The 17,596-nt window shown below is 38.6% G+C and overlaps 2 protein-coding genes across 5 annotated transcripts in view; one reads left to right on the top strand and one right to left on the bottom strand.

The window, feature by feature from the left end:
• The window catches only part of mrps17 (mitochondrial ribosomal protein S17), a 31,942-nt gene extending 26,043 nt beyond the window's left edge, over positions 1 to 5,899 (top strand). For 2 of the 4 annotated variants that reach the window (XM_063011916.1, XM_063011912.1), the window contains exons 2-3: positions 2,113 to 2,257; positions 5,523 to 5,899. In XM_063011916.1, the coding sequence (XP_062867986.1) occupies positions 2,135 to 2,257; positions 5,523 to 5,822 (423 nt within the window). In that variant the 5' untranslated portion in view covers positions 2,113 to 2,134 and the 3' untranslated portion in view covers positions 5,823 to 5,899. Of the gene's footprint in view, positions 1 to 1,826; positions 1,909 to 2,109; positions 2,258 to 5,522 lie in introns of those variants that run through there. The other 2 variants (XM_063011913.1, XM_063011914.1) reach the window with 2 other exon arrangements.
• Positions 5,900 to 6,435: 536 nt separating this feature from the next.
• Positions 6,436 to 14,734, bottom strand: fam114a2 (family with sequence similarity 114 member A2). Its single transcript, XM_063011849.1, has 14 exons — positions 14,445 to 14,734; positions 13,280 to 13,518; positions 13,010 to 13,109; positions 12,749 to 12,850; positions 11,962 to 12,086; positions 11,724 to 11,858; positions 11,455 to 11,619; positions 10,889 to 11,012; positions 10,439 to 10,524; positions 10,240 to 10,350; positions 9,605 to 9,744; positions 8,677 to 8,749; positions 8,514 to 8,567; positions 6,436 to 8,037 (listed from the first exon to the last, which is right to left on the bottom strand). The coding sequence occupies exons 2-14, from the start codon at positions 13,502 to 13,504 to the stop codon at positions 7,936 to 7,938; spliced, it is 1,542 nt and encodes a 513-aa protein (XP_062867919.1). The 5' UTR covers positions 13,505 to 13,518; positions 14,445 to 14,734; the 3' UTR covers positions 6,436 to 7,935.
• Between the last annotated feature and the right edge of the window lie 2,862 nt (positions 14,735 to 17,596).

Genomic DNA, 17,596 nt, shown 5'->3' with positions numbered 1-17,596 from the left:
CATAAGTCTATTATCTAGTACACTATCTAGTGCACTAAGTATGGAACATAAATTCTTTTCTAATATACAATCTAGTGCACTATGTAGGGAACATAAATCTATTATCTTTCACACTATCTAGTGCACTATGTAGTACACATTAATGTGTTTGTGATGCCAACAGTTAGCTTAGTAGCTCAGTTAGCAGCTCCTAAAAGTTCTGTTATCACCCATATCCTTTGGTGTGTGCGAGAGGGTTTTTTAGCTTTTGGGGGGGGGGCTTGGGAGGTCGAGGTCCGGGTCCAGGGGTACCTCCCTGAAATGAGTTTTTGCAACTTGGGATGTCTGCTGTGTTTGACATTAAACTTGTGAACTGATGAATTTTGTGTTATGAGTAACTACTGTTTCTGTCATGAATATAACCAAAGTGTAAAACATGACGTTAAAATCCTAATCAATTAATAAATAAATAATTGTTGGTTTTTATGAGTTTGTATTATGATTGGCTGATGAAACAAAATGATTGACAGTAGTCCCGCCCAGAGCCGTAGATAGAGAGAGTTGCGACACTCCTTGATCTCGCCGCTACGCGGTCACGTGGTTCATGTAACCCTCCAATAGTTCCAAACAAACCCGGCGCTGTCATGTTCTCATATGGGACAGGCAGCAGTGAGTGAAATATTAAACAGTAAATAATAAACATTTGTACAATTTCTGGGTATTTTCAACTGCGTTTACATTTACTGCATCTGCTTTAATATCAATTTGGTATATGAAGTGGAAGATTGATGTTTATAATGACTTAATAGGTCGTTCTTGTTAACACACAGTACATTATATTAGCATACATTACATAATGCGATATCATTAAGTAGTAGAGACAATATACAGTACAGAGATTAGACAGTTTTTTATGTTTTGTTTTTTACATAAACTAATCTCCCTTCACTTTCCTGAGGATTCATAATAATAATCATTTTGGTTAAACACTAAGCCATGTGGCTGGATTCATAAGGTTTACCTGCACTGAATGAACAGATTCATAAACACACTACCGTACCAATACCTTTAACATTATAGTGCAGGTACATGAAATAGCATTAATTCATGTCTTATTTCATGAGTAAGTAATAATTTATTCCTACATGTAATACATGAATTAATTCATAATTAATATGCACTAGTTCATTTTGTCTAATGTAAGTGGTGGACAAGGTACACAAACCATGTAGTTGAGTTGAAGTAGAGATATCCAAGGTAACATATTACTCCAGTAAAAGTAGTAGTAAAAGTAAAAATACTCTTTACCTCCACTAAAGTACTAAACTAAATTTACCTTCAAATGTACTTAAGAATGAAAGTAAAAGTATAATGATTTATTATGGCTCTGATGTTTTATTATCATTTCTGTAACAAGACTCTTGATTAATCAACTTTTAATTAATCAATTTTAGGTGAAAAGACTCTAGTGTCAATAATTTAGCTTAGCTGACTAAGCTAAATTCAGTTATACCTATTAATTAAGATAAACATGTAACATTTAGTGCTGAGCAAATGCTAAATAATAACAGTATTACGTATATTAATGACATCAAATTCATTATTTTTTTTAAAACAAAGCAACAAACAGCTAAAAATGCTTGATAAGTAGTGGAAATGAATGGGGCTCTATGGGATGTTTGGAACTATACAGAGCTCCACAACCCGGAAGCTGCACAGAAAATATGTCCCGCCCCCTTTCCAACGGTTCCCTATGGGAGTGTCGCCACTCTGTTCTCTCTACCGCTCTGGTCCCGCCTATATACTGCTTTCCTTGTCGCTGCTAAACTACGTCATTAACGTGCACCACTTGACATTCACCCTGTAGTCCGCATGAGGGAAGTTTTCATTCACGTCTGTTATTAAAGAAAATAATTCAAGCTTTAAGCGGTGAGCGCTTTTATTTATTCCATATTTACCACAGTATCTGAGTGCTTATAAATTATGACTGTGTGTTCGGTGGTTGGTTGTGTTGTTGGTGTACGGTGTGTTAGGTTAATACTGCTGCACTGAATAGTAAACACGCTCAGTTTCACTGCACTGCTGATGCTTTTATGTGGATTAATTCTTTTTGTCCATCATTTGTTCCAGCAGCAGTGCAGCTCTGAAATTCATCATGTCGGTGAAACAAGCCTCTATACACGCTAAATGGATCATCGGCAGAGTGATCGGAACAAAGATGAAGAAGACTGCTAAAGTCCGGGTCACCAGACTGGTCCTGGATCCATTTTTACTAAAGGTAAAGCAGTACAGTGTTTATTCCGAAATTAATCTAGAGTCACGCTATTCCGTATTGTTTATCTTAGTCTGCACGTTATTTCTGGGGGTTAGCACCGTCGCCCCACAGCAAGAAGGTCCTGGGTTCGATTCCCAGGTGGGGTGGTCCGGGTCCTGTCTGTGTGGTTTGCATGTTCTCCCCGTGTCTGTGTGGGTTTCCTCTGGGAGCTCCGGTTTCCTCCCACAGTCCAAAGACATGCAAGTGAGGTGAATTGAAGATACAAAATTGTCTATGACATTAAACTTGTGAACTGATGAATCTTGTGTAACCAGTAACTACTGTTTCTGTCATGAATGTAACCAAAGTGTGTAAAACATCCAAATAAATAACACTATTTCTAGGTGCTTTACCATCTTCTCAACCAAACAGTAGTAAAGTTAACTAGATTTTATGCAGCACCTTGACTTAACCTTACATAAACATTTAATTTGAAACATCCCTCCCTGCTGCTGTTTTTGCTCTTAACATTCATTAATTTTGCTTAATTGTATGGAACACTAAGCCTTTAAAGAATAACGTGCCCATATCTTATTAAAATTATTCTTTATTATTACCATCCAATAAAAAAAACAAAGGCACTATTTTCCAAAAGTTGTTTATAGAGCAACAGCTGTCTTTGGTTTCAGCTGTTCAGCCAATATGAAATGAATTAGCAAAATAAATAATGATGCCCAGTGGTGGCATATTTTTTCTTATTTAAAAAAACCCCATCTGTACTCAGGTGGATTTAATGAATACTTTTTACTCTATATTCTGACCTCTCTAAACTCCTAATTTATATGCTTTACCAACAATATTTATTTATTTATTTATTTTAGGACTTTAATGTCATGTTTTGTCATGACCAAAACGTAGTAGTTACTGGTTACAAAAGATTCATCGGTTCAAGTCAAATGTCAAACAGTCATGGACAATTTTGTATCTCCAATTTACCTCACTTGGGCGGCACTGTGGCTAAGTGGGTAGCACTGTCGCCTCACAGCAAGAAGGTCCTGGGTTCGATCCCCAGGTGGGGCGGTCCGGGTCTTTTTTGTGTGGAGTTTGCATGTTCTCCCTGTGTCTTTCCTCCAGGAGCTCCGGTTTCCTCCGGGAGCTCTGGTTTCCTCCCACAGTCCAAAGACATGCAAGTGAAGTGAATTGGAGATACAAAGTTGTCCATGACTGTATTTGACATTAAACTTGTGAACTGATGAATCTTGTGTAATGAGTAACTACCGTTTCTGTCATGTAACCAATGTGAGTAAAACATGACGTCAGTCCTAATAAATAAATAACACTATTTTTAGGTGCTTTACCATCTTCCTACCAAACAATAGTAAAGTTAACTAGATTTTATGCAGCACCTTGACTTAACCTTACATAAACATTTAATTTGAAACATCCCTCCCTGCTGCTGTTTTTGCTCCTAACATTCATTAATTTTGCTTAATTGTATGGAACACTAAGCCTTTAAAGAATAATGTGCCCACATCTTATTAAAATAATTTTTTTTTTATTACCATCCAATAAAAAAACAAAGGCACTATTTTCCAGTTGTTGTTTGTAGAGCAACAGCTGTCTTTGGTTTCAGCTGTTCAGCCAATATGAAATGAATTAGCAAAATAAATAATTACGCCCAGTGGTGGCCACTGCAAAATGTTTTTTGTTCTTTTTAATTATGTATTTTTTATTATTTTAAAAAAAATCTTGTATCGGTACTCAGGTTGTATAAAATGAATACTTTTTACTTTATTTTCTGACTCTTCCTCTCTAAGCCCCTAATTTAAAATATTTTACTAATAATTAAAAAAAATTTTATTTTATACAGTAATTTTTCCCCATATGATCTTAAGTTGTGCCATTCATTCTAAAGTTGACTGTTGCTTTGGTGTAGTTCGGCTTAGAATTTTTTTATTAAACCTTACTAAACAATTTATATCCGATATACAGGGGTTGGACAAAATAACTGAAACACCTGGTTTTAGACCACAATAATTTATTAGTATGGTGTAGGGCCTCCTTTTGCGGCCAATACAGCGTCAATTCGTCTTGGAAATGACATATACAAGTCCTGCACAGTGGTCAGAGGGATTTTAAGCCATTCTTCTTGCAGGATAGTGGCCAGGTCACTACGTGATGCTGGTGGAGGAAAACGTTTCCTGACTCGCTTCTCCAAAACACCCCAAAGTGGCTCAATAATATTTAGATCTGGTGACTGTGCAGGCCATGGGAGATGTTCAACTTCACTTTCATGTTCATCAAACCAATCTTTCACCAGTCTTGCTGTGTGTATTGGTGCATTGTCATCCTGATACACGGCACCGCCATTGGATGCACATGGTCCTCCAGAATGGTTCGGTAGTCCTTGGCAGTGACGCGCCCATCTAGCACAAGTATTGGGCCAAGGGAATGCCATGATATGGCAGCCCAAACCATCACTGATCCACCCCCATGCTTCACTCTGGGCATGCAACAGTCTGGGTGGTACGCTTCTTTGGGGCTTCTCCACACCGTAACTCTCCCGGATGTGGGGAAATCAGTAAAGGTGGACTCATCAGAGAACAATACATGTTTCACATTGTCCACAGCCCAAGATTTGCGCTCCTTGCACCATTGAAACCGACGTTTGGCATTGGCACGAGTGACCAAAGGTTTGGCTATAGCAGCCCGGCCGTGTATATTGACCCTGTGGAGCTCCCGACGGACAGTTCTGGTGGAAACAGGAGAGTTGAGGTGCACATTTAGTTCTGCCGTGATTTGGGCAGCCGTGGTTTTATGTTTTTTGGATACAATCCGGGTTAGCACCCGAACATCCCATTCAGACAGCTTCCTCTTGCGTCCACAGTTAATCCTGTTGGATGTGGTTTGTCCTTCTTGGTGGTATGCTGACATTACCCTGGATACCGTGGCTCTTGATACATCACAAAGACTTGCTGTCTTGGTCACAGATGCGCCAGCAAGACGTGCGCCAACAATTTGTCCTCTTTTGAACTCTGGTATGTCACCCATAATGTTGTGTGCATTGCAATATTTTGAGCAAAACTGTGCTCTTACCCTGCTAATTGAACCTTCACACTCTGCTCTTACTGGTGCAATGTGCAATTAATGAAGATTGGCCACCAGACTGGTCCAATTTAGCCATGAAACCTCCCACACTAAAATGACAGGTGTTTCAGTTATTTTGTCCAACCCCTGTATATACCATAACTTTCTCATGAACTGTTTTTTTTTTTTCCTTTCATATCAGTTCTACAACAAAAGGAAGACATACTTTGCCCATGATGCATTGGAGCAGTGCACTATTGGGGACATTGTGCTCCTGAAAGCTTTACCAGAAAGGAGAACCAAACATGTCAGGCATGAACTGGCTGAGGTTGTGTTTAAAGTTGGAGCAGTGGTTGACCCCCTGACTGGAAAGCGTGTTGCAGGTGGGCAGTATCTGGAGCCCCTCACAGATTCCACAGATAACTCGGAGTTGTCATTAACAGAAAAATTAGAACAGCTGAACATTTCTGCATCTTCATCACCCGCACCTTCTGCTTCTTAATATTATATGTTAATGTACTGTATAAATGTGTATGTGTGTACTGTTGATTTATAATACAGATACAATTTCAATCCTTACATCAGTATTCATGTGGTAAAATGGGAATTTTATGAAGCATAGTGTGACTCTACATACTCTGTGTGGGTGCCCACCACTGCGGCTCTTCTTGGCCAGAACTGAGGTGTAGCAAGAAGCAGTGGAAGTACAATGGGGAATTGGAAATGATTAGATTGGGTGGAAAAAAAATAAAAATGCAGTTGGAATAATTGGAATGTCAGCAGAGCCACCGACCTGATCAGGTGCCCACACGAACATAATTGACAGTGACACATGATCTCCGGACCTGGTCCTGCGCAAGGATGGGGTGTTGGGAGGAGTCACATGGACCTTCACAAGATACGACAATGTGTGCGAACCCAACACTGGCAGGTCATAAGAAGCAGCGAAGCAGCCACTGATTTCGGGGGTTTCGTTAGGGGGCATGTGGAGATACGGGTCTCCTTGATCAGACCAAGGGTTGTACAAGCAGTATGCAGATTCACAATTAGGACTTGGAAATGACTAGATTGGGAGATAAAGGGGATAAAATCCAGACCGAAAGAGAAATGTATTGTTATATTTTATTACATCATTTATGTATTATTACACATTAACATAGACAGAAATCCAAACTGGAAAAACTTCAAATGAAACTTTGATGAAAGTCTGCACCACCTAAGCCAATGTATATGTAGTAATATTTTGCATTAAGGTAATGTCAACTCTAAACCTTACAGATATTCAGACTTGCTTTATGCATAACCTGTAATTAAATGGCATTAACTTCAGCATATTTGAGACTACAATAACCCTAACATAGGTGTCCAATAATATGCAAATAATACGTGAGAAATGTTAGTCATTTTAGCAAAATATACAATTCCTAAACATCTCTAATCTCCGAGTCAAAACAATACTGATATATGCTTTACCAATGCAATTACATTTGTAAAATGTCAACAATTCTCTATGAATATGAAGAAGTAACCTTCAAGGTTTTACCTGCATAAAGCTTCTGAGTGGTCAAAATTACAAGAAACAGAATGTATGTTTACAATTAGATATACACTCACCAAGCACTTTATTTGTGCATCTATCTGGTTTGGACATTTATTGATAATCTGGTGCTCTGTACACTGTCACCCCACTGTACCCCATTTATCAATTAAAAGGGACCCCCACAGGAGGCAGTGACACTAACAATGACGAGTGTGTTGCTATGGTATGAGTATCAGGTGATCAGCGTTGGCCTGTTTATTAGGAATGCACCCTGTGTGTACAGTTAAGAGTCCAGAACAATTTTCTAATTTCATGAACAATGTGTTTTATCAGTGGATGCTTTTTGATTACAGTACGATGTAAAGTTATATGGGGGTTACATAGAGCAGAGGGGAACAAACAGGCTACAGTTAGTAATTGTAAACCATTTAGATGAACTATATGGTTTATATATAGATGTGGGTAGGAGTATCTTATAAGGTCATTAATGAATGTACATTGTGAGTTAAAAAAGGACCACTGTACCTTTGCCCATAACTTTGTTGAACAAAATTTATTCACACATTGTTTGCAGTTGCAAAAACAGATAATTAATGTTAAATTTGGTTATAAATTGCCATTTTATTGTTCACAGTTAAGGCTATTGTATTATTAATATAAGAATTATGTTTATGAAAATTATAATTTCACAAGATACTATTATAGCTTTACGCTTAAAGTGTGATGGGCAATATAGAAATCACTGTTGTAAATTTAGTTCTATATGCAACAGTTGTAAAAATGTATAAACATTTGCAGATGTGCAGGGGTCCCTTTTTTTGATTGGCTTACAATGTAAAATACCAGATAGATATACCTAATAAAGTGCTCAGTGATTGTATGTTTACAGTTTTCATTAATATAAAACCCTGAATAACACTATCAGTAAAATGTGGCTTAATTCTTCAATTCACAACTTGCTCAACAAACTTTTGCTTCCTTTCAAAAGAAATGACTTTACCATTCTCCTGTGATGTGCAGTAGTGTTCTATATCGTTATTGAAATCCCTGCCCTTCACAGTAAAGTTTTCTGTGTTTATCTGTGTCCTGCCTCCACTGTCTTTTGAATGTAAGACACTTCTAGAACGGGCATTAAAAGCTGGAAGGCATCCTGGATATATGATGCACTGTTAGACGCCTGGAAGGAATAAGAAAAAACAATTTGGTTAAGGTAAACATTTACATTTTTGTTTTCATGTAAACAGTTATGGAGCACCCTCTCCCACACGTGTCCAAGCTGCAGCTGCTTCTTATTACCTTTAAGTGTTGGGGTCCTACACGGAACTTTAATGCATACAACTTTACCCCCTACCCCATGCTGGTACCCAAACCAGTCCCAGAGAACACATGAAAGCCTTTCTGACCGTCCCTCCTTCAAACAAGGGCAATTGTGTTTGTGTGGATGCCCAGCCATGTTGGGGGCTCTACTGAGATTCGAACAAGTTTTACCACTCTGCAGTGGTGTGCTAGCATGCCAGACCACTGTGCCAAACTACCCAAACACACCCCCATAAGTGATTTTTTTTTCAGGGGGTTGAGTGATGATTGTGTTGGTGTCTTTAAACTTTTGGCCATGTCTAACCCATACAGGAAATACAGTTTGATGCAGCATACCTCCAGGAACACTCCAGTGATTAATGGATTCAGGACCTCTGCTTTTTCTTTCGACTGCAAAGCAATAAGCAGTTTGTTTATTTACAAATCAACTACATAATTGTCAGAGTTCTCTTTAATGAAAACACAAAAAGAACAGAGAGGGTGACTTGAGCTTTCTTACCCCGATCATTGTCAAACACGCTGTGAATTTTTTGGATAGCAGTGATATTTCCTTGCAGAGAACGATGGTGATTCTGAAAAGAAGCACACATTTACAGGGTGTTATAACTTTTTTCGTTAATACCCACTTCAGGGTCTCAGTCGCAGAACGTGGCAAATGTGACTGCATCTAGTCGTGTACCAGATGTGATTTTCAAACAAAAGTAAACACAAATTATTTAAGAAACAACGTTTTATAACACCTACACTATATGGCCAAAAGTATTGTGACATCCACTGATTATCGAGTTCAGTGTTACAGCCACACCCACTGTTAAGAGGTGATAATATCAGTTATAAAATATAAATTATATGCTGTAAATCTGGGACAACAGTTTAGGTAAGTCTCTTTTATGTTTTAGCAATTTCTATAAAGACATGGTTTCAGTGGTCTGCGCAAAGACCTGACATCAACCCCACTGATCACTAATGGAAGAATAATTTCAGGCCAGACCTACTTATCCAACAACAGTGCCTGACCTTAAAAATTCTGATTTAACTTAATATGTACAAATTCACAGAGATACAATTAAATCTTCTGGAAAGCTTTCCCAGAAAACTAGAGGCTTTTATAGCCACAGAGTGCCAACTCCATATTATTGTTCATGTTTTGGAATGGGTTGTCTAAAAAGCTCATGATCAGGTGTCCACTTATTTTTGGCTATATAGTGTATATCATCCTAGTAATTGTGCCTCTTTTAACAACAGTTACTAACACTGAACAAGATCATCTGATCAATATTTGATCAAGATTTCTAACCTTACAGGAGGTCCCTTTTTGTATTAAAATATCTCAGTTGAATGTGGAAATGATTTGAACTCAACAGGCCAAACACAGACACACCCCTGAAACCGACCCACCATCAGGGTGTTGGGAGGGAAAGACTTACTGTGCCAGCACTTTAGCTTGTTCCAGGGCAGAGGTTTCCCCATCGCTGGAGTGAAGGAGCATTTCTGCCATCTTGTGGAACTGCTCGATGGATCTGGCTGTGAACTCGGCCAAGCTTGTGATAGCAGCCACGTGAGCATCCTAAAGAGAAGAGAAAACATGATTCAGTCAGTACAAGGAATTGAATATTGATTCAAACATGATTTAGTACAGAGATTTAAATACTGGTTCAAACATGTATCAGTACAATAATTTAAATACTGAATCAAATGTGATTTGGTACAAGGATTTAAATATTGGTTCAAACATGATTCAGTACAATGATTTGAACATTGATTCAAACATGATTTAGTACAAGGATTTAAATATGGATTTAAACGTGATTCAGTACAAGGATTTGGCTATTGATTCAAACATAATTCAGTACAAGGATGTCAACTATCATTACTAATAAAGGAACTGAGTTGCTTATTTAACTTGAATCCTAGTTTCTTTTAAACATAAAGAAATTAAAAATTATAATATAAACAGACAGTTCCCAATAAAAAAAATTATTTCAGCAATATTATTTGAACACTGGACTAAAATAATTGAAAAAAAAAAAGACTTTTTTAAACTGTTGAGATTATTACATACATCAACCGTGCAATGGGCGACTGTAGCCTCCTGCTCACTGTCCTCTTCTTCCTGCGTTGCTTCAGTTGGCAGTTTGATGTCTGTTATGCGATCAAAGACATTCTTCCTTGCCTGAGGAAATTTCAGTTAACATAAATAGTTTATACTGACAAACAAATTAAGCTAATTCACACCCGAGCAAAAAGTGCCTTATTAGTACCTTGGCAAGTTTCTCTGCTGTTGTTGTGATGTGAAGCTGTTCAAGAGCATCCGTCAGTTCCTTCACAAAGTTCTCACCTTCATCAACTAGGAGAAAAAAAAATTAAATTTTACTTGACTTTCAAGGAAATGCAAATTAATCTAGGGTGCTCAGGTGGCGCAGTGACAGCCAACTATCTCAAAACCCCCAAGTTCAATTCTCAGCTCCCATCTAGCAACCTGGATGGGCTTTAGCAGGCACAGTTGACGCAAAGAGTGGCTACCTGCAGCACTACTGTGCTACCCATATGCTTGAAATTTTATAGACAAAACCCTGTTGTGTCCAGACCAGGACTTTACAGATGTATTTATGTAGATCCTTATTTCTATATAATGACGATTCTTTAAATGCACAACAGTATAAACTAATGCAATTTTTGCATTTTAGTCACAGTAAAAGTCTTGGTCTTACCTTTTGGGTCATCCTCCTCATCATCGTCAAACTCGGACAGGTAGAAGGAGTCTTTAATCTGCTCCAGCTCATCTCTTAGCACAGTCAGTTTCTCACCAGATAGTGTGGTCAGCACCGACTTCACCTGCACACAGCAGTTTGTTTTCACAGGTCAGCCGTTGATTCCTACAGAGCTTTTACATAACAGAAGACACGCTATGCTCTCTGTATTTCTTTGCTGTCGTGCCATGGCTTCAACCTCATGTTAGGTGTCTCTGTTGCAACGTGACACCAAATTTAGCCATTCCACCAGGCCAGTTCACCTTTGAGACTCAAATCCTGGTTTCCTCAAGGGTTTGCTGCGACACAGGAATGCTTCCCAAATATTTGTTTTTGTTTTTTTATATAACAGTCTTTTTTTTATCCCCAATCCCTTAATCATTTTTGTTTCTGTATTGTACCCAGTTACTTCTACAGAATTTTAGAAGAATGCACATCTGGTGGCTAAAGCTAGATTAAATTCAGACAGTATTTATTTTGTATAGGTACCACTCTAATGCTCAAATATTCATAGACTTTGACATTACCTTTGCTTCACTCTCTCTGGACAGGATCTCCAGAGCTTCTAAATGTGAGAGGCCCTGGAACTCATCGAACAACATTCCATAATGGGCTTTTTTAACAGTTTCTGAGCCATCCGAGCTTTGCTTTTCAGCTGTCTGCTGCTCTTGTTCCTTCGCTTCCCTGAGAACCTTGAAAGTAGAGCAATAAATAAACACAGTCAATGATTATGTCCTAGTATGAATTCATATACTATATTACAGAAATGCTTGTGAAACTGCTGACTCTCACTTACCTGTGACAGTGTTGATGTTCTGTTCATCAGTCCTTTGGTTTTTTTAAAGCCAGGGTCTCCCTCTGCGATCACATCCATTGTTTTCTTACCAATAAACTCCAAAGCATCCAAACCACCACTTATAACTGTTTTACTCTGGCACAAAAACGGAGAAGCCATATATGAGTACAGAAATGAATATGGAAGGCACAGAGATAATGAAATAGCAGTCTAACAAATAATTGGAAATAGTACTTACTGTACTCTGAACCACACTAGAGAGAGAGGACAACATTCCCATGCTGCTGGAAGAAAGCATTCCCATGGCACTGCCCAACGTGTTGCCCTCTCCTTCTGTCTTGTCTTCTTCATTATTAGACTGATCTAAAAAAAAAAAAACTACGCATCAAATGTTTGTTTGTATTTAAATAAAACACATTAATCCTTACAATACCGCTGAAGACATATTTAAATAGTTTAAACATCTTGCATATATTGGTTTGGGGCAATTGAGAAAAGACTTCTTTATGAAATGCTAATGCATAAGCTATTTCCAATCTTAGCACTAGCTAATCCACTACTTTTTTCAAATTCGAAAATCAGCTGTGCTATCGACCAGCTAGATGCCTACACAGAAACAACTGGCCAGGCAGCAGTTGCAAAAAGGTTCAGGAACAATTGAAATTGTTAGAGAGAAAAGTGGGGTTAAATAAATAATTGGGGGGCGGGGGCTCTACAACACTGAGCCAATCTATCTGTGATTCAAATAATGACGACAATGTTGATGACAGCATTTTATTGCAATATTGGTATTTCAATCATTTCTGCAAATTATTATTATTTAGGGGTGTAACTATCATATCATTTTACATTGTTACCTCATTAGTTATTATGATTGACTACTAGTGGTGACTTTGCAATATGCATGTAAGGCTAGCTTGTCTTCGCCAAGTATGACATTAAACGGTAGTTTCATGCCAAGGCTGGGTATAAAACGATGATCAATGTACAGTAAGTATATGGCTTGTATTACCAGAGTACCATACCATATGTTTTTTCTTCCTTTTCCACTTGTTCAGAAAGCTCCTTAGGACTCGGGATTCCTAGTGATGTCTCTGCCTTCTCGATGACCTGAGACAGTCCTTGACCTTACAGTCAAAAAGTTAAAATTTGTTTCTTTTTCATAAACAAGCTATTTCCAGGTTTTATTACTGCCTTTGTGATAATATTTTTTTATTTAGTCTTAGTTTGCATATAGATAAAATAAAAAGGCGGATAACAACAACAAAAAGCATGAAGTCACTTGCCTACTGTGGCAACAGTAGCTGTGGCCGTGGAAAGAAGAGACTTGCCCCAGCTTCCCCAGCCCCCCCAGCCACCTTGAGCTACAGCAGTCGGTGTGGAAGCCTGTAAAGACAAAACCCAATTACTACAATTCAGATCTTCATGTGTCAGCTGTTTAACCTGCATCCAAAACAGCTCAATTTACTAATTTGTTAGGACAAACAATGTATAGTGTAGTCTCTTTTCACTAAACATGCATCACAGAAATTCCAAAAGCAGAAGGGTTGCTTTACATTTGGTGTATTTTCTGTAGGGCTGGGTGTCTGTGCAGTTTCTTGAACTTCAGGTGAAGGTTTGTTTTCTGGTCTTTGTCTAGTTTTTCGTGTAGGAGCTACATCAGAGCTGTCTGTCTGAGTGTCGGGCGAAGAAACATCCTGTAAAGGTGATGATGGCTCTTTCGAAACCTTTCCTTCCATGCTTTCTTCTGAGTCAGATGCTGGACAGTCTTTGTCTGACATTTTAAAACATACTCCTGTATTATAAAGACAAAACATACAAATTACAGTGTTTTCAGATCTGGGATTCAGTTTTACATTTAGTTTTACAGTTTTACATTTAAACATTCCTGAAATGCACAAAACCAATGTGTATCAGTCATCCTTCTAAATCCTGAAGTGTGATTCATTATTTCAGAGGATTACACATCTCCAGAGTTGAGTAATGATATACTTTTTCCCAGTCTATCTGGATGATCTGTCATGAAGTCTAATCTAATCTCCTGAAACAGTTATTGTGCTGACGTCCCTTCCAGAACTATAACTCAGGTGAGGGCTGCATCCAATCAATAGACACCTTTGCCACATTACAGGCTCCAACACTGCTGTCCAAACCCATTCTCTAGGGCTGTTCCGTTTTACTCTGAAGCTATTGTTTCTTCTGAACATTACCAGTTGATCTAATTGGCAGAAATTTAATGTTGTTAGGAAGGTGCTACATCAAAAGTCACCAACTTCTATAGGTCAGTGCAGTCTACTCCCAGTTTGTGGATGTATGAATGCTTGATTTTGCAAAACTTAAATTTAAAAGTGTGTCTATATACTTCTGATAACCAAAGTCGATTCTAGATATATAACCAAGTATCTGTATGCAGTGATAATGTTTATATCAGTAAAAGAACAACAGCTGACGTGAGTCTACTTTCATGCTGTCAACCCAGTGTGGACAAATGTCAAAATAAATCCCAAATAAACACATAGTGCACTACACAGGGTACAGAACCTGTTAACCTGTTATCAGATATAGTGCTCAAATACAGGGAGCTAGCTTCTGTTTGGAATTCTTCTGGACAGTTAGGTAACTATAGTAAACATAAAGTAAACGCAGCTCGTTTGTTTATTTTAATAACCACCGTAACAAATTAAGTGACTACAAATGAAGTAAATGAATTAAAAATAAAACCTGTTAGTCTCGAATCCGCTCTGAATAGATCCACAGCAGGCCACGTCACTGGTCTGGTCTGCTCCTCTGTGCTACGGCGATTTGTTTTTTCCTTGTTGAGCAGTTCTTCTACTATACAAATGTACGGCTGATTAGCAGCTACATGTTGCCATCTCTTGGTTTGAAGTAAAAGTACAGCAGCATACTGTGTACACGAGGACCCCTCCGAATTGTGAAGTTGTTGCTAAAAACAATGTTTATAAAACGGATAGTTCCGGTCATAAAATCTGATTGGCTGAGCCGCGTTCGAAGCCGTTGTAAAATAAAGCAATAAGCCACGAGAGGCCGTACGTTACTGTGATTTTAGCACGGGGATGACGTTTTTCCCCGTGCTAAAATCGTAACAGTAACGTACGGTCTCGAGTGGCTTATTGCTTTTATAAAACGGCGGTCAACATAAAATATAATAAATACAACAATGTTTAATCATAAATGTATTTATTGTGTATAAATTTACAATAAAGCATTCTTCCGCGACGCAAGGTAATCCGATTAACAGTGTTGCTAGGCAACGTGAGGGCGAAAATAACATTAACTTTCTCTATTCAGTGGCGTATTAATATGGAATGATGTGAGGTGGTTATAGGTGTGCGTTTATCGGGGATTTTACAACGGCTTCGAACGCGGCTCAGCCAATCAGATTTTAGGACCGGAACTATCCGTTTTATAATCCCCGATATACGCGCACCTATAACCACCTCACATCATTCCATATTAATACGCCACTGAAAAGAAAAAGTACAAACTTGGTTGAACACTATTTTAAGTCATGTACTATACATGGAAATGTCCAGATTAATATAAACAGTAATCCTAATCATTAAGCGGATGTTTCGTCCAAGAAATAGTGAAATAGTGTTTGTGGAGGAATGTTAATTGCGAATGTTATGTTTGCCCTCATGTTGCCTAGCAACATTGTAAACGGACTACCTGATTTCGCGGAAGAATGCTTTTTGTAAGTGTTTTTGAAAATAAAAACATTTATAAATTGAACATTGTTGTATTTTATTATATTGTATGTTGACCGCGATTTTATAAAAGCAATAAGCCACTCGAGACCGCATTACATCCTTCCCCGTGATAAAATCGCATTAACGCACGGTCTCTCGTGGCTTATTGCTTTATTTTACCTTCGTGGCAACAGTTTAAGGAAGGCACTTTCCTGTTGGACAAGACGCATGAGCAAGACGTACAGAGTCCTGGCCTCAATCCTAATCAACACCGTTGAGATAAACTAGCATTTCAGTCCAGAGCTTCTTGACCAAATTTAGTGCCTGAAATAGCTGACACAAAAACTAAAAGACTAAAAAACCATGCCTATGGTTTTGAAACAGGATAGGGCATAATAATGTAATCCATAAAATACAGTTTTAAATATTTCACTTTACTGTCTTACTCTAGTGACAATTCAATTTGACCAACCATGTGCATTGTTTCCCACTCTACCTATTCAGCCCGCCTTGGTTCACTTGGTCCCTGGGCAAGAAGGATAACCATATTTAGCACAGGTACATTATAGGTCACTTGCCAATGGAAACAACCACTAAACGTAGGATCACTGATTTAAAAACATAATATACCATAGAGTACCATAAAATGGAAATGGTGCATTGGTCCCTGGTCAGAAAGGGTAAAATTTAGCACAGGTACTTAGGCATGGTATGAGTAACTTGGCAATGGAAACAACTACTAAATGTGGCTTAATTAATTTAAAAATATTCCATAACATAGGGTACCATCCAGTGCCAAAGGGTAGTAAGTAAATCCCAAAACATCAAAAATCAGCAAAACAGAGAACATGTACATATTAGCATTTAGTACTTCTGTAAATACTATTCAAGCAAGGCCATGATCACAATATACATTGGTGCGGACACGTCAATCAACCATCCCTTAGCTATCATAGCTAAGTTATCGGGAAAGTTACACACAGTGATCAACAATTGCCACAGGTGTATTAACTTAAAGGTTGATAGATCAAATCTCAGCTCTGCCATGCAGCCACTGTTGGGCCCTTGAGCAAGGCCCTTAACCCTCTCTGCTCCAGGAGCGCCGTATGATGGCTGACCCTGCGCTCTGACCCCAGCTTCCAAACAAGCTGTGATACGCGAAGAAAGAATTCCGTTGTACTGTAAGTACATCTGTATAAGTTTTTTTTTTTAATGCATTTTCTCCCTTTTTCTCCCCCTTTAGCGTGTCCAATTGCCCAATTGCATCTTGCTTCCTCTCTGCCTATGCCAATCCCTGCTCTGACTGAGGAGATCTAAGCTAACCCACGCCCCCTCCGACACGTGGGCAGCAAGCCGCATGCATCTTATCACCCACACATTGACGAGTGTTGTGCCACCTAGCGTTGTGTATGGAGAGACACACCCTAAGAGCACCCCTTCCCCATCTCTGTGCAGGCGCCTCTAATCAGCCAGCAGAGGTCGTAATTGCACCATTCTGACAGAGAGAGACCCATATCCGGCTTAGACCCGCCCATCTGAACAACAGACCAATTGTTGTTCATGTGGCCGCTCAGCCTTCAGCCGGCAAGGCAGATCTGAGATTCGATACGATGTATTCGAGATCCCAGTCTGGTTGCAGCGTGTGTTTTTACCGCTGCCCCACCTGAGCGGCCCTGTATAAGTATATATGACAAATAAAGGTATTCTAAACTATTCTAATCTTATTTCTGTTTGTATAATGGTTATTGTTGTACTAGCCATTTAAAATGTAAATAATAAAAATAATAATAATACAGTATTAATAATAAATAAAAAGTAAGTTTATCTCGTCTTAGTGAGTTGACACCCCCACCCCACACACACAATGTTCAGTTTATGTCTACTGTGCTGTCTTGTATTATATGACCATTGCTCGTTATCTTTTTTTTAGGTTTTAGAGTATTATTAACTTAATACATAATCTCTCTCTCCTGTTTATGCTTAGTCATACACCGAATAAATAACTACTAACCTCTCACAACACAAATCTACCGAGTTAAAAGCACAGACTCATTCACGCCCCCGTGGATATGTTTTAACATTTTGATTGGCTGACTGTGAACAGTTATTCGCGATTACGCTGCTCTGATTGGTCCGCTGATGTTCGTCCTCGGTTATACTTCG

Source organism: Trichomycterus rosablanca, chromosome 16 (assembly GCF_030014385.1).
Source record: "Trichomycterus rosablanca isolate fTriRos1 chromosome 16, fTriRos1.hap1, whole genome shotgun sequence".
Lineage (NCBI taxonomy): Eukaryota > Metazoa > Chordata > Actinopteri > Siluriformes > Trichomycteridae > Trichomycterus > Trichomycterus rosablanca.
This window is presented reverse-complemented; position numbering and strand designations above follow the sequence as displayed.